The sequence below is a fragment of the Neolamprologus brichardi genome, chromosome 4 (genome assembly GCF_056152115.1).
Source record: "Neolamprologus brichardi isolate AB-2024 chromosome 4, ASM5615211v1, whole genome shotgun sequence".
Taxonomy (NCBI): domain Eukaryota; kingdom Metazoa; phylum Chordata; class Actinopteri; order Cichliformes; family Cichlidae; genus Neolamprologus; species Neolamprologus brichardi.
The window spans coordinates 9132199-9155497 of NC_142107.1; the positions used below are offsets into that span (position 1 = coordinate 9132199).

Sequence of the window (23299 nt, forward strand, 5' to 3'; positions counted from 1 at the left end):
GTGACGTGAACTCAAACAAATAGGACTTCTGTGCAGAATGCAGAAGTGAGAAGGTGATGTGGCTGCAAGCGATACTGCTCTCAGTTCGAGCGATGAGGAAGTCTCACCACATGCACACAGGTAGCAAGAACTGGCAGCCACAGTGTGAAATTGTAATCTGAAGGTTAACATGTCTGTGGATGGGACCGAGCTGCTTTTTGAGAGCTTTCTACAAAAAAGAAAAGACACGGTGGTAAGTTATAAAGCTCCTTTTGCCCTTGAGTTACTGTGAACGTTACGGTTGTTGTTAGAAAGTGACTTTGGTCACTCTCTGCTGTGGTTGTAGAAAATGAGATGGGTCACATACTGGTTCAGGCTTCAAAACACAACCTTGTTCTTCTACACTAAGAAGAATGGAAGTGCTGTAAGTGTTTTTGTTTTATTTAATTAGTAATTCCAGTTTAATTGTGGTTTCATTACAGGTAGAAGTAGAAAATGCCTCTTGTAAAGATCTCACTGCTTTTTATGTTCACACTGGACATTTTTCTCTTTGCAGTCGAGCTTGAGAGGATTTTACTACATATACACAGTAAGTCTTTCATATCCCCGATTATTACAGTTTATATGCAGGAAGCTGATTTTGCACTTGTGGCAGTAAGTGCCCAAATTAACCACAGTAAGCATTTTTACTGAGTGTTTTTTATTTGTTAGCACTAGCAGTGGTGCCTCACTAATTGATGCCTCTGATGAACTACATTCATTTGATGGCTTCACTCACAGGTTGTCTCACAATAATGTGAAATAAAATTAAAAATAAAATGTATTCTTTCATTTTACCCTACAACTATTATAAGCCAGTCTCACACTCATGACTGCTTTAACCTCTTCTCTTAATAAGGAAAGTGCTGTATTTAAGGCTGTGAGCACCCTTTCTCTTTAAATGAGCACCACTTCTCTGAAATGCACTAGCACATATTTTCCAGTCTGTTTGTGATTTCTGGGGTACTTCCGCAGCTGTTGCGCCGTCTCCTGTACGTGAGTTTGGATTACCTAAATGTGTCATCTGTCCTCTGGGTCAGGTGCAGTCAGTGCGAGAGGTCCAGAAAGCTGACAGGAAGCGCTTTATTTTTGAAATAACCATGACAAATGGGAAGAAAAAAGTGTTGGTGAGTCATTAGTGTGTTTTAGAGATGTCATATTTCTAATTTTGATATGCATGTTGTCAATTGTACGCTCAATCCTTTTCCCTCTTCAACCACTGGACGCGTGTGTGTGGTGCAGGCAGCAGAGACGGAGGACCTCAGGAAGGAGTGGGTGGGATACCTCTGGCAGGCCATGCATCTCTCTGCCTCCATGACCTCCGTCTCTGAGGACGCACAGTAAGATCTGAATTTACAATCATATCCCGGCAAATCTTCTTTCTTTTGTTTTTTTTGACCTTTCACTTTTTCTGCTCCTCAGACTTGATGTGTGTGAGCAGCGAGAAAGACTACATAGCATGGCACCCATCTGCTCACACCGCGAAAGTGTCATGGAGGAGCTTCCAATTCGGCCCCTCTCTGCGCCCCCTCCCTCTGACTACATCTACGCACAACCCCATAAAATCTGCCCCCGCACCAAAGACACCTTGCATCCCAAAGACACCTGGCAACCCAAGGAGACCTCTCAGCCCCAAAACACCTGGCAACCCAAAGACACCTGGCAACCCAAGGAGACCTCTCAGCCCCAAAACACCTGGCAGCCCATAGAGCAGGACAACGAGGAAGACATTTATCAGAACACAGGGAAAGCCTACCAGAATCGCAACGGTAAACATGATCATGACTGTCTCTCTGCACCATCACAGCTTGAATTGTTATTTCTGGTGCTAAATGCTGCTGTTCTCAGATGACTGTCCCAGCGATCCCCAGTGGTCCAGCCAGATGAGCAGTGCAGAAGCCGGACAAGAAGGACACTATGATGTTTTGCCTATTAGAAACAGTATGACCAAAAACTTTCTTGAAATAATAAAGCTTTCACAATAAGAGTATGCAGATGTCCAAGAGGGGGCTCTAATGTGTGTCACATCTTCAGGATTGTGTAAGGTGAACCGCTCAGCGGAGGCAGAAGAGGACGTTTACGATGTCCCTGCGTCCTACAGACAGACTGCTGAATGTCATGGTGAGACTGTGGTTTGCTTGTAGAGGAAAGAAGTGAAAAGTCTGAATATTTGTTGTTTGCTGATGTTTTATCCATTTCACACCCTCGCAGAGAGTGTCTATGACGTGCCAAGCTCACTCCTGAGAACCATGTCTGATCACACCATAGGTAACTTCTATGACTTTACCCAGTTAAACAATTAAATAACCCAGTTCTTCATAAACTACGACACATTTGACAGTGTTTGTTTGCATCTGCAGACGATCAGCCAGAGGAAGGAACCTACTGGAATATATGAGGTGTAGTTTCAGAGCATCGGTGGAGGCCGGCAAACTCGCCAGCTTTGGATTGGAAGACCGTCGCTGCTTCATCTCTTTATCTTTGTGTTTCAGTTTTAAATGAAACTAATCGCGTCTTCTACTCTGGTTTATGCTAGATGCTGGTATGTAAAGACACAGGCAGTAAAAACTGCATCAGTTCTGTGAAATGCACTTGCACACAGTTTCATTGTATCGGTTGCAGCCAAAGGAAGGAACTAAGTGGATGATTTGAGCTGTGGTTTCAGAACATCTGCACATGCAACTCCACACGCTGTCAACCTTGGGAACTGTTCATTTCTGTATTTTGTTTTGTTTTACTAGAAGTAGCAGTATTGGATACTAGTACTATTTATACAAATGTAAATAATATCCCTCATCTTTGTTCAATGTTTCGTCTAAAACTAGGCAACAGATACGACCGCAGCAGAGGTTCAACTGTGGTATTTATTTACTCCTTCTATACAAGACCAGAGAACCACAAACACATTTATAGGTAGATAAAACATGCTGTACAGAAATGTGTACACACAAAGAACTGCAGGGTCAGTCACACTATGTTTCACAAAAGTAAAAACAATTCATTTTACATGTCAAACCTGGTTCACAGTTTAAAAGTATACACCATTATACTTTACTGATATTGCTGTATTACACACTTTGGACTTGATTTAATGGGAATGATCTGAGCTTAATGCTAAAACACTTTAAAAGAAGGAAAGAAAGTAAAAGTCTACTATGAGCTTGTTGTCAAATCTGTATTTTTAATCTCTTATTTCATTTATTTTGTGGGAAACTCTTTAAACGCCACGCACTCAGTTTAGTGATGTAGCGAGCGATCACGTGGTGCCTGTGAGCTGATGAAGGCTGTGATACTGAATGTAAACAAAAATATTCACACATTACAAATACGACAATTAATTTTTTTTTCCGTTACCAGAATAAGACTAAACATACAGTTGGTACACAGAGTATCCTTACTCATTAAAATAATTTAGTAGTGCATATATTGTGTTGAAATACAAGCAAAAACAAGGCGCACGTATGTAACAAGCAATGCGTAAAAAGTGATTTGTGCAGTCGCAGTAATTTTTTTCCTCTCACAATCAAAATAAATTCTAAATATTAATGAATTGATAAGAATAGAATTAAATAAGCCACACTCCACACCCTGTTGTCATCTTTGTCAGTTAGCAAAAATACCAGAAATAATATTTGGTTCATAGTATCGTGATACACAACACAAGCTGCACTACCCTCTCAAAAACTGCAGTTTAAACAATCTGTTTTTCTTCAATTTGTACTTATCTTCACTGAGGTAATGTCCTTAGAAAGTTATAATTTGTGAATTACAGCTGGCGTTAATAGTTGTCATTGTTAATACAGTGATGCTACTAAATCTGTCACTGCTTTACAGTACAGTATATTCCAAGTCTGACCACCAGTCTCCAAAACATAGTTTTATAACTTACACATTTTATTACGCAGCAGCCTCGACAGCTGCGATTCTCTCAGGATATCTGATATTTTAGATTGTAGTGTGAGGTTTGCTGGTAGTGCACGTCCGTCGGGGATCACGCTTGGGCCTGGGATTGTTCCCTGAGGAACTCCTCCAGGACCGTGATGATGCTGCAGGCTTCGGGCAGGTCGCTGTGCTCGGCCCGGGCGTTCTGCAGGAGCACGTCTCCGTTTCCGCAACCCTGCAGGAACTGGCAGCAGCGAAATAGTGCGTAGTGACTCATCTCTGCCTGCCGCACAAAGCGCTTCAAGCTGTTCATGTCCTGGATGGCCTGCAGGGGGAGAGACAAAGTAGTGGGTTTTACAAAAAGGGAAGAGGCGAGGATGAAAAAAAATGCAACAAGTAAAAAAATAAAAAAGAAGTTGTGCCTGATATTAGGAAATGAGAAGCTGTGGGCTAGTGGAAAATATATGAATTGATATGTGTCTGTCATTAATATATTCATTAAAATAACATTTTAATGTCCACTTAAATATAATTGAATGCGTGTTATCTCATAAAAGAACGCTATATTTAAACTGAAATTAATCTGACTTTAGAAACAGAAAACGGGGTCCAGAAAGCCAGAGAAACCCTGCTACAGTCTGTGTGTGTGTGTTTTCCCACCTTAAGTTTAAAGTTCTCCAGAATCTGTCTGAGCAGGAACGGATTGCAACGCTCTGCAGCGTTCAGAAATGCTTGAATCCAGTCATCACAGAAACGGTTACTGACTGAGGGGACAAAACATTTTTATTAGTTGCTCAGACATTACAAAGACAGAGTACATACATGTCACAGTGTGTGAGTTACCAGTTTTTGCGAGTGTGGGCGGGCTGGTGGAGCAGTCTATAATCAGGGCAGACTGTGCGTCCTCTGAGATGGCCTTGCACAGAGAAGCGGTCGTGGTGTCTTGCTGAGAAAGTCCCTGCAAACTGGCTGCTTTGATGAACCTGAGAGCATAACGTGGATGTTTTTTTTTTCTTCACACTGAACTGCTGAACATGAACAACAGGAAGAAAGACAGACCTGATACATGAGGATCAGCATGGACTTCGTCACCTCACTCACCTGGAAACGTCAGCCTTCGTCCGCTCGTCTGAATTGATGACCTCGACATGTGTGTGACTCAGAGCCTGTGCACACAAGGTTTTAGAGGTTGAAATGAATTAAGCTGGAAACAAACCGACAGCTAAACCATGATTTCAAAACCAGTTCACCCAGAACCAAAGTAACACTCATCTTCCTCCTTGGTGTAATTATGTCAAAATGAACTGAGGTTTCAAGCACCTCGTTGAATCTAAGCAATAAAGAATTTATTCTTCTATGAAGGCCAAAGGGGGTGCAACCTGCTATTACTGAGGTGTACTGAATAAAGTGGTCAGTGAGTATATGTAGTTCCAATACTTTTCAGATGTGTAAAATACTGTTTACAAACCAGGATAAAGACTGATCACAGACAGTGAATGTGTGGAAACCCTGGCAAGTCTCACTGTAGTTATGGAAACCTGTGCTTAATTCAATTTGTTTTTTTTAGCGCCCCACACATTTTATAAAAATCTATTTATTCAGTAAAAAAATTAAATTGCCTTGAGTCTTGAGGATCAAGTGAGGAGTGATTTGATGATAGAAATGATGTCATATTCTTGAAATGAGAGCAAACCAAACCTCGGTCACACCTGTAACTTGGTAACTGTTATGTAATATCTTCCTCATCAGGGTTATGTCACAAGCTTCTGATATTATTCCAACACTTGTCTCATGGAGACAAGTACCTATTAAACAAAATTCCTCTCTAGAGCAACTCGCAGTGTTATTCTTGAGTCCTCCATTCTTATCTTAATTATTTATTCTCTTGTATCAGATGAGTGTTTGTTTTGTGAGCACTTATCTTTACTGGATATACTTCAATAAGTAAACAGTGTAGTGGTGAGAAATGACTCACAGCGTGGAGCAGGAAGCTGATGTTGCTCTGGACCAGCTGCACCACTCGATGAATGTGCATCACAGACTCCTCGTACCACTGACTCAGATAGGGGCGCACCTCCGTCTCAAGGTTCTGCAGCTAAACACAAACAAAGTGGGACACATCAGTCTTGCACGGATAATACTATAACATATACATTTAGTGGTACACAGTTACACTGTTATTGCACTGTCATACCTCTGGGGTTTGCAGGCTGCTGTGCAGGCCTTGGACGTACTTATCGAGCTCTAATCTGAATGTGTATGCAGTCAAGGAATTTGAACTGTAACACGGACGCACCACAACAATGCAGTGAAACACATTCCGTAACAGCAAGGAGGATCACGTATAATAGTCCTGGAAAGCAATTTACTTATAACTTTGGCTTATTTTATACAAAAGGATATAAATTCAGTCCTTTTTCAGACCCTCCCATAAAGCAGATGACATATCCATTTCCATCGGAATCCGGCTGTTCAGGAGACCGTTCCTGCTCCAGGAGGCAGCAGTAGCAGCCGACGGCCTGCTCTGGAATACTGTCGAGTAAAAATTCAGAACGGTTGTGTTAATAAACGTATACATTTCCACTGCTGAGACATATTTCCAGTTAAACTTTAGCTTTTCATTAGTGTGGTTAAATGAAACAGGCTATATTCACTATAATATAAATACATAATATGCTTCCACATCATGACCTGCACAAGTCTAACAAATGAGATGAGGTTCAAAACATGTGCTCAAATATCCAGCTGAAGTTAAGCCAGAAGCTTGTGGACTTTGTGTGGATTAGAGAAAATCTTAAATAAATTGAAGCTTGTGCACCCAGTTCTTGTTTTATTTTTAAAGTTCTTAAAGATGTAGCTGTACAATCATTCCACACTGGAAGAAGAACAGTTCAAAGAAAGCATATTGAGTGTGTGTAAGCTTACCACTGCTGTATGTAAAATTATTACCTGAGTTCCACAGTGGCAATGTTGCCCATGCCTCCAAGCAGGGCTCCTTTGCTCAGCCTCCTTGAAATGTAGGTCCGCAGCTCTGGCTCTGCCTCTGATGGCAGGCTGCTGTCAATTAGTGTGAGGCTGTGGGCAAAGCAGAGAGTCAGTGTGGATAAAAACAGCCAGCGCAGGGATGAGAAGTTTGTGGAAGCCACTGAAGTCAATGGAGAGGAGATGGAGAAAGCTGATGACAATAGGCAGCACACAACACACAACTGAGTCACATAGTTGTTAAACTTTTCCAAACTCTACAAAGACATTCAAAGTTATTTTTTATTTTTTATTTTTATTTTTTTTACCAACAGTAGTTGATACATAAAAGTGGAGCCACTGTTTACATCAGGAGGCACCTTAAGGCCACGTAACTCAGAAGCAGAGTGATGACCAGTCGGAACAAAAACCATGAATGAAAACAGCACTGAATCCATGTTAATCGGATTGCCGGTGGCAGCTCGTGGAAACACTGATGCACAACAAAGAAAGCCAGAGAGAAACCAGGCAAAGCAAGTGGAAGGTAGGCGCTGGCTCCTTCGTTACCTAAAGTCTTCCTGACTGGTTGTGGAGTCTGCTCGTCTCTGGTTCCATGCCACATTTTCCCCAGAAGCCTCAGATCTAAGACAATCGACAGTTTACTCATCACCTGGTTAGAGTTTAATGTATAAAGTGGGCTTTACCCGCATAATAGCATGAGAAGGGACAAATACAGCTAAATAAAACCATAAACTACACAGAGATATCTTTCCTGGATGTGTTCAGAAATAAAAGGAGGACAAGGGTTATCCACAGTAATAATCCAAACATTTTAAACATGCTCCTAAATTCGAGTTATCGATGCAAGAAGCAGAACCATAGGTATCATATGGTTGCAGCAAAGCTCTGCAAAGCAGAAACCTAGCAGAGAAATAGCCACGGTTACCTTGTGCCTTGATAAAGATAGATGGTGTAGTAGCAGTTCAGCTGAATCTTCTGGCTGTATCCAGCTATTTCTTCGCTGTCAAAGTCATCTCTCTCCTCCACGTCGATTGAATCTTGGAAGGACGAGGTTTGGGAGGCAAACATGCTGCACGGAGAAAGCTAGCAGCGGCTACAGTGGAAGATAACAAGGACAAACTTTATTGTTTAGCTGAGCTGCTTTAATATGAAAAAAAGGACTGTAAACGTTGCAAGCCCTCACTGATATTAAACTGAAAGCCAACAAACAACGGCTTCGTTTATGGTCCTACTGCGCATGTCCTCTTTGTACGTTTCAAAATACGTCCGACTTCAAAGTGGTTTGCTGGAAGTTCCTGGGTCCGACCAGGTAAATAAAAGCAGAGGGTAACGTCCTATAACGAAAGAGCTTAAAACCCATTAAATCTCGCAACGTTTTTAGTGTCTTTATTTAATGCCAATGTAACTCTGGCGTCTTTTTTTTTAATATATCTTGTTTGTGTTTCTGTTATGATCGGCTTATTTTGCATACTGTGATTCATATAGCTCAATCTTGTAGTTTTAAATTTACTTCATTTTGTATCGTAAATTAATAATAACAGGCTAATAATTAATTAATAATTTGACATCTAGAAATTGATAATTAGGAATTATTATTGTATCCTTAAGCTAATTTGTAAATATATTATGCATAATACCTGCACATGTTTATAGTGTATTTTTATTAATTAGTACACCTGTTCACCGGCTTAATACAAATATCTAACCAGCCTATCACGTGGCAGCACATGTAGATGTGGTCAGGCCGACCTGCTGAAGTTCAAACCGAGCATCAGAATGAGGAAAAAATGTGATGGAAAAAATGTGATTGAAGTGACTTTGAACATGTTGGTCTGAGTATTTCAGAAACTGTTGGTCTACACAGCTATCTCTAGAGTTTACAGAGAAGGCTGCTGTTAAATAACAGATATGAATAAATAAATAAAAATCACATGTATATGAACCTACAGATATGTTTAAGGTAACCAGGTATCGTCAAATACTGAAAATCTTTAATAATAGTGATTTTGTCCTGACAGGTTTTAAGGTGAGTGTTTGTTTAAATCACAGAGGTGGCCGCAGTGTGTTATGGGATGTTGGAGAGCTGACGCCATCTCTGTGAGGTGTTTTTATTTTTAGCAGGCAGTGAACTGACAACGCTAAAATCATGGGCAGGAAGAAGAAAAAGCAGATGAAGCCTTGGTGTTGGTATCCTTTAGCACACCTTACATTATACTGTTATATTACGCCAGTCGGCACCCGTTTCTATGTCTTGTCAGCTAACGGTTGTGTGAATTAGCAGCTCTTAACCAACACTTAGCTAACATGACAGTTATTTGTTTACTTGGGATGTGGTTGTTCAGCTTATTTTTAGCGATACTAAATAAAATACATATTAAAAAATATCTGTAGTAACTAAACTATATTTTCACCTGGAAGTGCAGCGAGTTTATCATCCAAAGTTTCCTCAGCCGTTATCTCAGGTACTGTAACAGAGATTTCGATGATGAAAAAATTCTCATCCAGCATCAGAAAGCCAAACACTTCAAGTGCCACATCTGTCATAAGAAGCTGTACACCGGCCCCGGGCTCGCCATCCACTGTATGCAGGTGAGGAAACGATAATAATGCAAGTGAAGTGAAGCTAAATTGTGTTTTTGTGCAGTGAAGTTACCACGCCGTACCACTTCACATGTGTAGGTACATAAAGAGACCATTGATGGAGTTCCTAATGCAATACCTGGAAGAATAGATATTGAACTGGAGATATACGGCATGGAGGGTATTCCAGAGAAAGACATGGAGGAGAGGAGAAGGATGTTAGAGCAGAAGAACCAAGGTATTAACACCACGATAATCCCAGAATCCATCTCTTTAAGCTACATGTCTGACTCTGCTCATCCTGATTTTCAGAGACTCAGAAGAAGAAGCAGAACCAGGATGACTCTGATGAATATGACGACGACGATGAGCCCGGTCCCTCCTTTCAGCAGCCTGCTGCACGTCAGCCACAAGCTGGCTATGTCCCCCCTATGACCCAGCCTGGAATGCTTCCTGTTGGATCTGGGACCCCAGCATTACCACCAGGCAGCTACTCAGGTGGGGAACAGATACTTAACTTGATCTGCAATGTTCAAGACTGTTGTAACACTGTAATGGAGTCCTTCTTCCTTTTTCATGTCTTAGTTTGAGATGCAAGGAAGGACATCTATCCTTTGTAGCCTCAGCGTAATTTATGTGTAGCATTTGACAGAGATGTATTTTATTAGTTTAGCTATAACAGTGTTCATAAATGTTACGTTAGTTGCTGTGCCACAAGATAGACCTGTTTTTGTCACAAAAATAGTGAAAGGAAGAAAGTGTGGTCATGCTAAAAAAAGTGTCCTCCTTGCACTGTGGTTTGTATATTCCAGCAGTGTGCCTCGCCTCTTTTACGCACGCAGACGTACGCTTTATAGGTTTAAGCTTCTGGGAAGCCTCGTCTCCTCTTTCTTCTGAAAGCATTTTAGGAACTGAAACATCCTTGAAACATCCGTCACAGTCTACAAGGCACGAATTAGAGAAATGAGAAAGGCCTCTGGTGTTTGCATGACTCAATGGTGACCCCATGTGGCTGTTCAACATAGTATTTCTGCTTTTTTTTTGTTTTGTTTTTTTGCCTTGGTGCAAAATTATCTAATTGCTGGTTCCCAAATACTGAGCCTCATTCCTGTTGTTTTGTAAGTTTACATAAAGTATCAAACATCAAAGATGCTGACTACATTATGTGTGCAACACGTAGCTTGTAGCCAAAACGTGGAAACCACATGGTGTACGTTACATAGACACACATCCCTTTGAGGGTACTGACAAAGGGATTCCTCGGGTCAGAGTCGTAACTATTGTGAGCTAAACCGGTACTCTCTTACGTGAATTTGAATGACCTCCTGTGTCTCATCTGAAGTAACTATTTGATCCACAACGGGGCGTAATATATTGTATTTATCAATGATTGTAGGTGCTCATCAGTGATGTTAAACTCAATTTACATTATAGGCTACATACAGCACACTTTGATCATAAGTGGGGTAGATCAGTGAAACTCCCCTTTCTGTCAGTATAAAGAAGTTAAACTGCAAACAGAATCCATCAGATTATTAATATTTGAAAAAGCATTGAAATTTTAACAGCATGTCTCATTTATTTTTGCATAATAAAGTGACGTTCCTGTAGTGAATTAAGGAATCTTTCAGCAGACACTTTGGACTTAAACTGTAATAACTAAATGTGAAAAAGTTCTTGTTGAGTCACAGAATATGTGTTTGTTTATTCTCCCTCTTTTTTTCCTTTTTATTTATTTATTTATTTATTTTACTGTGAGCACGCTGTAAAAAACTGACTTTTTAAAATCTCCTTCACATTTTCTAAAGCTAACCAATAGACAGGACCTAGAGTGTTTGGCCACAATTCTGGCCACTGGGACTTATTCCCCCGGTGCACATAATGAAGTGGCAGGATCGTCTGTTTTGATATAAGTAAAAATGTTTTAATTGCTTCAGGAATTCCCCCGATGATGCCAGGTGTGCCACCCATGATTCCAGCGACGCCCCCTGTAATGCCAGGAATGCCTCCAGGGTAAATCTTTGTCATTTTTAATCAAATCTTTCTATCAGTCAAACCCTATATATTATATATATTGTATATTGTAAACATCATGTTTTCTTATGTATTTAGGATGATCCCAATGGGTGGGATGATGCCTCCGATGATGCCCGGTGTACCACCAGGTAATGCCCTGTTTGCATACACCCTCAGGATCCACTTAGATCTCTGTAGCTCAGTTTCATTTATTTCTTTTTAATATTTTTAAATCCTAAGTAACACTACTGCAGTGAGGTGTTTGCACACATAGAATTAATTTGTTCTGCTGGTATCAGGCATTCCTCCTCCAATGGGTACCCGTCCAGCCATCACTCACATGCCTCAGCTCCCGCCTGCTGCAGGCGTGCTGCCCAGACCTGCAGTTCCTGCCGGCCCGTCGGTGCAACCTGATGTCACAAAACCTCTTTTCCCGAGTGCTGGGCAGGTAAAACCCTTGACGCCTTTTTATTGCTGCACAGTTTTCACCTCCTCTCAGCATTCTGACAGGACATTACAGTTTTCTTCAGTAAGAGATGTCTAAACTTGCACGGGCTGATTAAAAAAGGAGACTTTACACAGGAATTCTTTTAATTAAAAGACTTTTCTGTTTACTTTTCTTTACTTTTTTCCTGTGCTACAGATGGCCGGTCAAGTTGCAAGTACAAGTAAAGCCTCACCAAGCGCAGACACTCAGTCCGCTTCCCCTAAAGCTCTGTTCCCTAGCACTTCACAAGTATGAGGCTGTCTGCCCTCTTTACTCTGACAACCTGCTGCTTTACAGCTGGCATGCACACAACTGTGTATAGTTTGCTTGTGGCGGGCAGGTTGAATCTCTTTCATTTGCAAAGCTGTTTTTTCTTATTTTTTTCTTAATTAAAATGTTTAGCTATTTTTTTATTTGCTTTTTAATTTATCTGCATTCACTCAATATTAAAAATAGCTTCATCACCTTAAAATCAAATGTTAAAGTGAAGAATTATGTGGATATGTGTAATATATGGGCTTCTGTTGTTGCAAAATATGACAGCATGCTCAGCACTTCATTAGTTTTTCTGCAGATCTAAATAAACTGGTTTTATTTTAGTCAAACTTTGAAAGATTACTTATTATGTTACGAAGTTGGAGTAAAATGTTACAGATCCATCTTATAGGCTTGGCATTAATATGGTAAAAGCTTGTTTAGTCAGATGAATTAGATATTTGTACTGCTTCACAAAATTAGTCCTGTAAGGTTTCGTTTTGGTGTTTTAAATTTTAAAATGTAAATTTACAGTTTAGTGAGTATAAAAAATCTAGGGTCATAAATTCTCATTTTAAAAAAGAACACATGAAAGAAACATTTTTCGATTGTCATCTATTACGGATACAAGGAAGAGTTCAAAGTATTAAAATTTCTGTCTATAGCTGTTCCAGACAAATGCATTTTATTCCTGCTCATGAACGTTATGAATGCCAAGGCTAAAAAGGACCAAATAATCTATATCATTGGAGTAATCTTGGAGTTTGACTAAAATTGACCCCCCTGTGAAATTCAAAGGTCTTTCTGCTGAGTGTCTCTAACCTGCTTTCCTGTCTCTTCCCTCAGAGTCAGCAGTCAGTGTTGGGGTCCCCTCACACTCCCCCCTCCACCACCTCCGACCTCACAAAGCCCACTTTCCCAGCCTACACTCAGTCCTCCGCCGGTTTGGCCAGCCCAAATGCTGGCAGCAGTACGGTCTCCAAACCTCCCTCCACAGTAACCAGTAAGCCTGCCACGCTCACCACCTCCAGTGCAACCAGTAAGTTGATCCACCCTGATGAGGATATCTCACTGGTAAGTATTCTAGCTGGAACACTCTTGTTAAAGTAAGTAGTTATGCAATGTTCTTGTTATTTTAAAAAAATATATTTTTCTTGTTTTTTTCCTCCCAGCTGAGCTACACATGTCAAGTGTCAAATCACTTTTATTTGCTTTTTTTGTGCCGTAGGAAGAGTTTCGGGCTCAGTTGTCCCAGTACCAGTGCAGTATTCCTCGTCAAGGCCAGACCACCAGTGCTACAGCGTCAGTGGGTGGCATGATGGCTCCTCAGCAGCACAGCATGAGGCATCCCATACCTGGTATACACTGCTGGTAGTTTTAGACCAACTGTAAACCAAAGAATTTAATTTAATTGGCTTAATTTTTTTGTAGTCTTGAAAATGTTTAACTCTATTTCAGCTTAATTGTTTTAGAAAGTGCTCTATAGATAATATTTGTAGAGTTTTAAAAGGGCTGCAGTAAAAATTATGTTTTTACCAATGAGCCTGGTCCTTGCAGGTCAGTATGGTGGGCCACAGCAGGGGATGCCAGGCTACATACCTGGGCGAATACCTCCGTATATTCAGGCCCCTCCTGTTGTTCCCCCAGTGTACCAGGGAGGCCCTCCACGGCCAACCATTGTCACGAGACCCCCTGTCATGTCTCCTGGAGGCCACTACTGAAGTCTCCCTCTCTTCAATAGGTTTGGACTCTCAACCCTTTTCTAATGCCCTCAGCGGCTAGTAGAGAAACCAGTATTGGTACTATATTACCAAAGTATACTGATGTTCTGCTACTGAGCTATGAGGAAGAGACATTAAATAAACAGCAAAGACAGGAGCTGTAAACATCCCATGGCATGGGAAATATTACATTCAATCTATCAAAGACCTGTTTGATTTGATTCTGATTGAAACCATCTCTGTTTTGTGGCTTTTTTTCCTTTTCATGTTTAGGTGTATAGAAGTGTAGTAGATATGGTTCGTAGTGTTGTGAAGGCGCTGGAGTTACATGGGCAGTACCCACCCTTTATCAAGGCAAGTTTGATGTAAATACCTTTCTGTTCTAAGCTAAACAGTGAGGCCTTCACAGCACGTAGTGCTGTTGGACTTGTGTCCCCAACTTTGTTTGGTGAGGGCTTCTACTACCTGTTCATGCTCTAATTCTGTCTTTGTGTTGATATTTGTATGAACAATTACTCCCTTAACTCTAAATAAAGGAGGTATTTATTAGTATATGTATGACTGTGAAACTGTATTGTGATGAAATGTTAGATTTTTTTGTGTGATGTTGCTGGGCTGAGACGTCACAACAGGTTTGTACTCCTGGTATAAACTGCATTGTGACTGCTCTTCTGTTATTATGAAGGTGAACAGTAAAGATTAATATCTTGTATATGAAATGCAAAATGCTTGTAAATATTGTCTTTTATCTAGGGAGTCTTTTACTGATGCTCTGTACATGTCACTGATAGAAAGCACTGTACAGGTGCATAACATCCAGATCATTAAAGGCTGTAGTGCTAAAACCCAGATTTTTCTTCTCCCTGTAGCAATGCCATTGGGGGGAACTGGCTGAGGCCCTGTCTCAGTGTAGCCCTGTTTCAGCCAGAGGCAAGTCTCACTGTTTTCTGTCTTCTCATTCATTATCAGGGGCCCTCACAGCTTACATGCTGTTGGATATCATTATCCCCAAACTTGCAGCAAGTTTGGTGAAGGTCCTTGTTTGTGTTCTTGTATTTAGGCATCTTTTTCTTTAAACATGTAAACAAACGTAAACAATATTTCATTGTTTGTCATTAAACTATCTACCCTGTCCTCCATTTACTGGTCAAGCTCTAGTCTGCCTGAACCCTAAGCCTGGATACTAAACTCAGTCTCAGTATTACTATCCTGATTCTGTTATCTTGTCCTGGGTTTTTGAACATTTTGTGTAATAGTGTGGAATAGATCAGAAAAAAACACATGTGATCGATCAGGCAGCACTGATCATGGTGGAAGTGTTGTACAAAGTGGATCTGTAGTAAATGACCTGTGAGAATGAGTATTCCTGTGCAGCCATAACCATGGAACAAGCAATTGCCACTATAGTTCAAAAGGGAAAATGTCACTGCTGCTTTTAAAATAAAAGCAGTCCATGCTGCTTCCGTCGGCAAGAGAGGGAAAACCACCATCAGCTTTCTTGACAAAGAATGGCATCACAGCCAGGCACAGAAGAAAAAAGTTTTAAAATGAAACTTGAGTTTCATTTTTAACCAACTTAAAATTCATAATTACTTTTTGGCAGAAGTTTTCTCTGAAATCTTTAGGATCTTTAGACCAGTGAGATCTCTGTGGGTGAGACCATCTGAAAAGTATAGAGCTTTCAAATGTATTTTACTATTAAACAGACTATTAAAGGCATGTTCAAGGCCTAAAAGTTCTACAGTAGCATCACCATTTGCAGTTAAAATGTGTGGCAGGATGTTTGAATGAACAAACTACTTTTCACATGATCCTAAAATGGCTTTACTACTTAATCCTGTTTGTTTTATTAGTTTTCCTCATTTGATCATTTGAATTGAACTATTTACTTGAAGGAGAATCTCTGCCAGTAATGGGTTAGTTAAAGCAGTAAGTACCACAACTATAATTGATTGATGATGTTTGTCAAATTGTATTTGGTATGGCATTTTTTTTTTTTATGTCTGACACAATCGTCTGAAAAAACTGCATCCTTCATAAATCTGAAAGGAATTTTATATTGGTGTGCTGCAATTGTTTTTCACTACTACTAATAAATGCTAGTTAGCATTTGAAAATGATTTCAGCAATATACAGATGTCATTCAGGCAGACTTTATTGGTAAGTATAGTCTTATTATTATTTTTTTAATTCTGTAAACTGTTTACTTCTTGAAGTATACCATTCCATGAAAGAAAATTAATTTGCTCATATTTATGAAATAATGTACTTTGCTTCAGTTTTCAACCTAAAACTTTCAATGTAAAATGTCTCAATTTAAATAAACCAATTCATAACTTCTGATGTATTTAACTTTATTTAACTTGTATTTTTTCTGCACTGGATGTTGAACACTGAGGTTTTCACTAAATAAATGTAAATGCAAATAACATTTCTACATTTCATGATACGAACACAAAATGAATACAAACAGTAAGTTATGAAAGTACTATCATCAAATATTGTCAAGTAGTAAAAGCAATGCTTGTGGGAAAGCAGTCTGTATTTACATGAACGTCTGTACAAGAACTGTATTGTCCCACATTAAAATGATCTCAGAACACATTTGCAGTCTCTCAAGAATATCCTTTTTTTTCCAGAAATGAGGCACACTTTGTTTCACCATCCAAAGATCATTTAAAAAATATGCTAACAACAGAAAAACACAATGTTCAACATTTTTCCAAATGTAAACACTGTTAAAAATAGTTTCAGAAATGATTTACAGTGATTCTTTTTCTTTTTTTTGCATGTTTTTTTTTTTTTTAAATGACTTTTTGAACATTCTTCTTTTTATTTTTGTTATCCTTTATTTATCCAAGTAAAAATGTAATTTGGATTAAAAACTCTTTTTTAAGACATTTTTGTGGGCAAATTTCACAATTTTAGAAGTAAAGAAACAACATTGATATCAAGTCAACACAAACGAGAATCATATGTAATTACCGATATGAACTACTGTTAGAACAGTACAAGTTTAACTCCATATATCCATCCCAGTAAGGACTTATATTAATGCAGCATTGTGTGCATATGTGTCACAGTTGTCATAATTATAAAGATCAGTAGTACATGCAAAAAAAGGTATTTGGAACTGAAACAATAACAAACTCAGAAAGAAATAACTCGTGTTTCACACTGGCCTTATTAAATTTGACTCTGTAACTTTTTATAGCTCAAGATCATGTAAACTAGATTTACTATTACTTATTATTTATTGGAGAGTTACACTGAAGACATTAGTCCATCACTTCGATGTCATAGGCAACTACACCGTCAAACGAAAAGCCCAAGTAGAAGTTAACCTTTTCGTTTCTTTGATGCAGGGAGTGACTGTACACAGGAATGACTCTGATCTTGCTGCCTTTGCGTCCACACTTCACAAACAAGGTTTCATTTTCTGTCCACCCTTCAACCCGTTTGAGAAGTTGCACAACTTGTTCTGTCTTCCATACTTCTCCTGTACGCCATTTTGCGTTTCCTAGAGTGCTTCTGTGAACAATCTTGTTAAGACCTCTTGCCTTTCCCAGACAGAAGTGAGTTATGATCTTGCTTTTCCTCTGAGACCTATGTTGAATCTTTTGCTCATAGAGTTTTTGAAGTGCATCAATGGCAGATAAAAGAATTTCAGTATCATTATGACTGACTTCATCACTTGTCTCGGGCCAAAACAGAAGGGAGAGAAGGAAGAGAGCATTTGCCGGTGACATGTTTTTCCCTTTTGTCACAAATCTCTTGCTGAGTTCTTGTAGCTTTTGAAGGGACAAAAGCTTTGAGGAACCAGGTAGAATACAGTTGAGAGCTATCTGACAAAAGATGAAGTTTGTGAGTTCTGTTGGATCAAGGTCCTTCCAGGTCAGGTTTTCTGGGTACAGGCTAAAGATTGTCTCAAGTTTTTTTCCTGCTTCCTTTGCATTTTTGTCATAAAGTAGGGAGAGGATGGATGTAACGTTTCCTCCACCAAGATTGTAGGTCCTCATCTGTCTTTGGAATGGAGAAAGCTTTTCAACTGGACCAACCATGTCAATGTCATTGCTTTCATTTGCTAGACCACTCTCATCTGGTGCATTGCAGAAAAATCCAGCATATACAGCACTCTTTTTTGTCAGCCACTCTCTTGGCTTGTGCACTTGCTCTGCATCCCTTGCATCAAGCTCTTTATCCTCCTCATTACGGTCAGTTTGAAAATAGCTGAGTTCCTCAGAAATGCACTCAAGTGCTTGGCTCAAGCTTTTCTGTAAGCCTTTCAACTGCTGATGAAACTTCTGCCAGGGTGTTTTGACCTCTGCTGGTATGTAGTCTGTCAGTAGGTACTGCATCAGCTCTGATTTTCCAGTAGTGTTTGAAAAGACGTCTACTCCTGACAGGAATTTTAGGAGGCTGCAGCCAACATCTACTTCCCCATAATATGAGCTGTTAAAGCTGACAGTATCATATATTGGTGTTTTTTCAGAGGCCCGAAAGGCAGAAATTCCTCTGAGCGCTGTGCTTATGATTTCAGTGCACCTTTCAGGAGATGGTTCTTTTTCTGCAAGGGTATCATACAAGTGATAAAACCACCGCTTATAAACTTGTCCTACTGTGTCGAGTATAAATGTGTCATTTGGAAGAAGAGATTTTGCTTCTTTGGCCCATTCAAGAGCCTCTTCAAATCTATTATGAGTGTAAAGCAGCCGAGCAAGCTGTTGTGCTACAAGTGCATCCTTTCCTAAATCTATGTAAGCAGCTTTCATAAGATCAACAGCTTTCTGAACACCCCCTTTATCAACATCACAGACATGCTCAATAAGGGGTGAAAAGGTTGTGTCTTTAGGATCTCCTCTGCTCTTCTTGTTGCGTCTAATGAAAAGAGCTCTGACAAGCCTCAGAAATTCATCTCTGCCAAACCTGTGATTGATCAGTACCTTATCACTGATGAGATCCGTGGCAATATCACTCTGAGGCAAATTAGCAGACAGCTGACTCAGAATTTCTTCTGCCACCAATGGATGAATAATTCGTATGGATTCAATGTGTGTTGAACTTTGGTTAAGGTGGATGAAAATGAGCCTGGCTTCTTCACTTAGATAATCCACAAAGGCATGGTACTGAGTTCTATCCATATATGTTGCAATGCCGAGAGATGCCTCACAGTGTGACACAGATATGTATGAATCTTTTACGTAGCAATTCAAGAGAGCCACAAATCTGATAAGACGAGTTGTGGATGATGAATGATCGGTTTTATCTAGAAGATTTTTTACAAAGTCTTTAATGTAGCTTCGCTCAAACCCTTTAGTCATCAGTACAAATGTGAGGATAAAGTCCTCACATTTGTACTGTGAGGACTTTATAAAGTCCTCACAGTACGGTTCAAGTTGCAGTTTGAGTTGCTCCAGCTTTTTTGAGAACAGAGGCTTCTCTTCTACGGACAGTTTGTGAGTGACTGCTACTTTTTGAGATGGTGCTTTTCTGCAAATTCTTTCTGGATCGTTTGACCTGTTGCAGATGAGCAGGATAAAGCACAACACAGAGGAACTTATCTTTTTGGTTGCAATGACATTTTGAAGGTGCACTTGGATGTCATTGATGTAATCTGGATTGTGGTCCTCTAGCAGGAGCAGCACTGGGACACAGTTATTTTTGTCGCTTTCATCATGTTCCCTCAATTTCACTGCATGTTCACACACAGTTGTGATTTCCTTACCCTGCTTAACAACGGCACATCGCACTTTATTTTTCCACCTCCAGAGGATCTGCCGTGCAACTGTACTTCCACCACTACCTGGATGATGGTATATGTTCACACTCTCTATGGGGCGTATGGCTTTGGGACGATGTGCTATTTTGTCTAGCAAGCTATTTACTTCTTTGTAGGCATCTCTCTCTATTATTACCTCACACTTGTGTTTATCAGCAAGCCGGAAATTGATCCAGTTGATCTTTCCACCTCGATAGAAGTAGCTCTCAGTTTGTTGGATTTCCTCCTTACTCATGATCTCTAGTTTTGTATCATCACACTGGTCAACACTGATGACTTCCAAAGAATCTAGCTTAGCCTCGTCATCGGACTTTAGGAAGCATATGCCTCCATTTCGGACTGGTAATGTCCTTGTGGATTGATTTTTCAATAGTTGAATGCTTTGAACTGTGGCATCCACGTGACTCAGTGGCATTCCAACAATGCTGATTTCTTTGAGATCAGAAATGGGGGAGGACACCTGGGCAAGACTTGACCACTTCTTGTAGTTTTCCTTTGACTCTGATATGACTGCCAAAAATTCATGTCCGCTCATTTCTGAGTAGAATTCATGGAAAGTCTCAACAAGTGGCTGTTCAACATCGGACATGAGCAGGAAAAGGACAACAAATGAATGTCTGGGAAGGATTTCATTACAGATGAGTGACACTACTTTTTTCAGTTTCTTTTTTCTATCTTTGAGCCAGGTTTTCTCATCACAAGGGTGTTCGCCACCAGGGAAGTCGTTTCTTCCATTGCAGAAAATCCAACTTATTCTCTCCAAAAGTTGTAAAGACTTTTTGATGTCATCAGTTGCTAATCTCTTGTCTTTTGCATAGTCATCAAAAAAGTGAAGGTTTACTGCTTTCTGTTCCTTGTATTTTCCACAAAGACCAGACGTCTTTGAATCTGGGTCAAAGTCAAACACACAAAATAATTTCATGTGAACTAAGAAGCTTATGCTGTCAAGATGTGCTGGTTGGAATTTGTTTGTTACAACAATGTAAAACAGAGAGTTGTCAATGTGTTTTTTCCCACATGTTAGGAGGATAGAAAGTTTCCTCTTTTGATCCTCTTCAAACTCCAGAGGAGTTTCATTGCTTATAGATTCTGCCTCCTCTCTTTCTTGGTCTTTTTCTCTCAGTCCTTGAATGAAACGAACAAGTTCATCTTTAGGTACACGTGGTGTGTTTGCTCCAACTCTGTAATAGGGAACTTTCTCTTCACACTTTACTTTGTCTTCTTTCTCAGAGAATTTAGGAACACCAACAGAGTAAAGCTTATCTTTTACAATGCTTGCTTTTGGGACAATGTCATATTCAATGACCCATGTGTTCCCACTACTTTCCTTGTCAAGCACCTCAATGAATCGCGGGTGCCTTATGCATTTTCTGGCATCAACTTTGTGTTGTGACTCTTCAAAGCATTTTTCAATGTAATTTAATGCTTCCATAAAGTTTTCTCGGTTGTTTACAGGTATCCCAATGATTTCTCCATGTTTGTGAGTTCCTTTGACTTTATCCATGATGCCAAAGTGAATTGTCCCATTTGCTCTCATATTCATGCATGCACATGCAAATCTTAACACTTCACTGGCTACTTTTACTTCTAGCTTTTTTGAGTCTAGTTTGTGCGCAATCTCAAGTGACTTATATTCATGACATGGAACCATCATGTTTTCATTCCCTGTCTCAGGAGGAAGCACATGATGTTTCACATACCTGAAGTCCTTTTCATCCTGGTCAAATTTACGATAGTCACAGAAAATCACTTCCGTAGTGGATATGTTATCATTGCTCTCTGTAGGAATATTTTTATCCTCTGCTCCATCACATAGCTCGTGTGATGAAATCTTTGGTTCTTGTCCTACATCTGTATCAGCTTCTTTTTTGCCATCTCTACACTTACGAGGAAAATCACTTTTATTTTTTATTTTCTGCTCTTCCGGTCTTAAAAGTTCATCTCGTTTCTTCAGCAGGTGTTTAATTTGGCCACTTTTCATTCCAATTATTTCGTTGAGGAAATCCCGGTCTACACTTTCGAGTACTGGTCCCGTCACTTCCGCCTCCAACATTTTTACTCTGTACATTTCTTTTATTCCAATGGATTTCAGCCAGGAACTAACATGAGATTCTGTCCAGCTGTTATACGGCAGCTCACACCACTCTGAAACAAAATTTTGAAATCAATTAAGTTATTTACATTAAGTTACTTACTGCCACTTACACCCAACAATTTGAAATAACCTTGTAGTATACTTAGTATACTATACTTGTCTCGGTGGAGTTTAGTAAACTCAGCTCTTTGCTCCCTCAAATATAACAGGAAACTGGAGTAAATTCTACAATCTCACACTTCTGTTTAATCAGTTCTTTGTTTGACATTTATTCAGCTCTGTGAAAACTATAACTTCAATCTCAGCCAACCCGATTTACTTAGGAACAAATAAAACACTGAAAAAAGCCAAACAATAACATTTTTAAGTTATCTAAGTGACTAAAGCTGGGCATACACTGCGCGACTTTTTTCAGTCGTGTTATTCAACTTCTGCACAAACTGTACGATTGACTCGCAGGGGTTAGAAGTTCGTAGGTCATAATGGAGGGTCTCACACTATACAGCCCGATGCTCTGATGCGACCCGAGTGCTCACACTGTGCGTCCATAAAAATGAAGGTTATAACAGAAAATCTGTCGCTCACTCTCCCTCTCTGTCTTTCACTCACACAGACATGCACACCACCACCATCAACTTTGCTAAATTGCTAATGAAAAACATTGATCAGGCAGCTGATTGAGCAGCAATGTAAATCCAACTATTTTCACAGTTGTTGTGGTCGTGATAATTTTGTGAGGCCACATTGAAAAGGCTCGGATGAGCTTTCCAAAGTTCTACAAGTGCCTCCATCGCTTGTGTCCAGATCACACGCTGCACTGCCGTGCTACTCCGTCTTTTTCACCGACATTTATGTGTTTGCGCGTGCGCAGTGTGAGAAGCTGCGGTGACACCCTCACGACGGTCGTGAGGATTTCACACAGGGTTGAAAACAATGTGCTGGGAGTTCGCTGTTCTAGCCGGCTCTTGTGAGCCTTGAACCCCCGGCTAGCTTTTGAGCTGGTGGGTAACTGACGTCTCCGAAAACGTCACAGCACTTGTGATGCCAGCAGATAATTTGAAGTTTACACAGCTACATTCTTGCCTGAAAATATCTTAAAAATTTATTTTGTGACCCAGAAAGAGTAGTAATCAAACTAAGTAACTGCCGCCATTGCTTGTATGTTGTCTTTGCAGATGTTTGTAAAGAGCTCAAGATGTGTTAGCAGTTGTCTTTATCTTGGACACACTTTGCACTTTACTCTTATTTTGATTGCACAAAGAACAAGAGCACAAAGGTAATGTTCATATTGCCACTCCTCAAAAGTTGTAGACTGCTCAAAAAATTTTCCTCAGCTAATTAACACACACAAAAAAACCCTGCACTGAATTGATCTTGTAGTTAGGCCCATAACAACACAGTAGAAATGTTTCCAGGGTAACCTGATTGTCTGAAAAAAATAAGTTTACGATAATTGTGAAGTATCTCATTTATGCTTAGAGATA

At 39.9% G+C, this 23299-nt stretch overlaps 4 protein-coding genes across 10 annotated transcripts in view; 2 read left to right on the plus strand and 2 right to left on the minus strand.

The window, feature by feature from the left end:
- The first annotated feature begins 51 nt into the window (after window positions 1-51).
- LOC118454200 (uncharacterized) lies at window positions 52-2740 on the plus strand. The gene is made up of 10 exons (XM_035907984.2): window positions 52-232; window positions 326-403; window positions 536-568; window positions 1059-1145; window positions 1261-1358; window positions 1441-1787; window positions 1867-1959; window positions 2053-2139; window positions 2230-2286; window positions 2379-2740. Exons 1-10 carry the CDS (start codon window positions 170-172, stop codon window positions 2414-2416), a joined length of 981 nt encoding a protein of 326 aa, XP_035763877.2. The 5' UTR covers window positions 52-169; the 3' UTR covers window positions 2417-2740.
- Window positions 2741-2868: 128 nt separating this feature from the next.
- Window positions 2869-9334, minus strand: c4h17orf75 (chromosome 4 C17orf75 homolog). 3 transcript variants are annotated; one of them, XM_087839766.1, is made up of 11 exons: window positions 9294-9334; window positions 7808-7975; window positions 7429-7503; window positions 6850-6975; window positions 6302-6432; window positions 6095-6153; window positions 5876-5995; window positions 5002-5066; window positions 4744-4883; window positions 4561-4664; window positions 2869-4225 (listed from the first exon to the last, which is right to left on the minus strand). In XM_087839766.1, the coding sequence occupies exons 2-11, from the start codon at window positions 7948-7950 to the stop codon at window positions 4010-4012; spliced, it is 1179 nt and encodes a 392-aa protein (XP_087695892.1). In that variant the 5' UTR covers window positions 7951-7975; window positions 9294-9334; the 3' UTR covers window positions 2869-4009. The 3 variants fall into 3 exon arrangements, with proteins under 3 accessions (XP_087695892.1, XP_087695891.1, XP_087695890.1); XM_087839765.1 differs by lacking the exon at window positions 9294-9334 and adding an exon at window positions 8066-8119; XM_087839764.1 differs by lacking the exon at window positions 9294-9334 and having other exon boundaries at window positions 7808-8122.
- On the plus strand, window positions 8935-16408 carry LOC102790164 (BUB3-interacting and GLEBS motif-containing protein ZNF207-like). 5 transcript variants are annotated; one of them, XR_015718982.1, is made up of 13 exons: window positions 8935-9069; window positions 9345-9471; window positions 9562-9700; window positions 9775-9960; window positions 11400-11475; window positions 11575-11627; window positions 11778-11926; window positions 12122-12214; window positions 13067-13294; window positions 13449-13578; window positions 13778-13961; window positions 14215-14295; window positions 14811-16407. XR_015718982.1 is itself a non-coding variant. In XM_035907981.2 (12 exons), the coding sequence occupies exons 1-11, from the start codon at window positions 9029-9031 to the stop codon at window positions 13939-13941; spliced, it is 1386 nt and encodes a 461-aa protein (XP_035763874.2). In that variant the 5' UTR covers window positions 8935-9028; the 3' UTR covers window positions 13942-13961; window positions 14215-14801. The 5 variants fall into 5 exon arrangements, 3 of the variants coding, with proteins under 3 accessions (XP_035763874.2, XP_006791634.2, XP_035763875.2); XR_015718981.1 differs by having other exon boundaries at window positions 13778-14295; window positions 14811-16408; XM_035907981.2 differs by lacking the exon at window positions 14811-16407 and having other exon boundaries at window positions 14215-14801.
- The window catches only part of LOC102789392 (sterile alpha motif domain-containing protein 9-like), a 32837-nt gene continuing 25816 nt past the window's right edge, over window positions 16279-23299 (minus strand). Inside the window, exon 3 of the mRNA XM_087840420.1 lies at window positions 16279-21865. Within this exon, the coding sequence (XP_087696546.1) occupies window positions 17220-21865 (4646 nt within the window). The 3' untranslated portion in view covers window positions 16279-17219. The remainder of the gene's footprint in view (window positions 21866-23299) is intronic.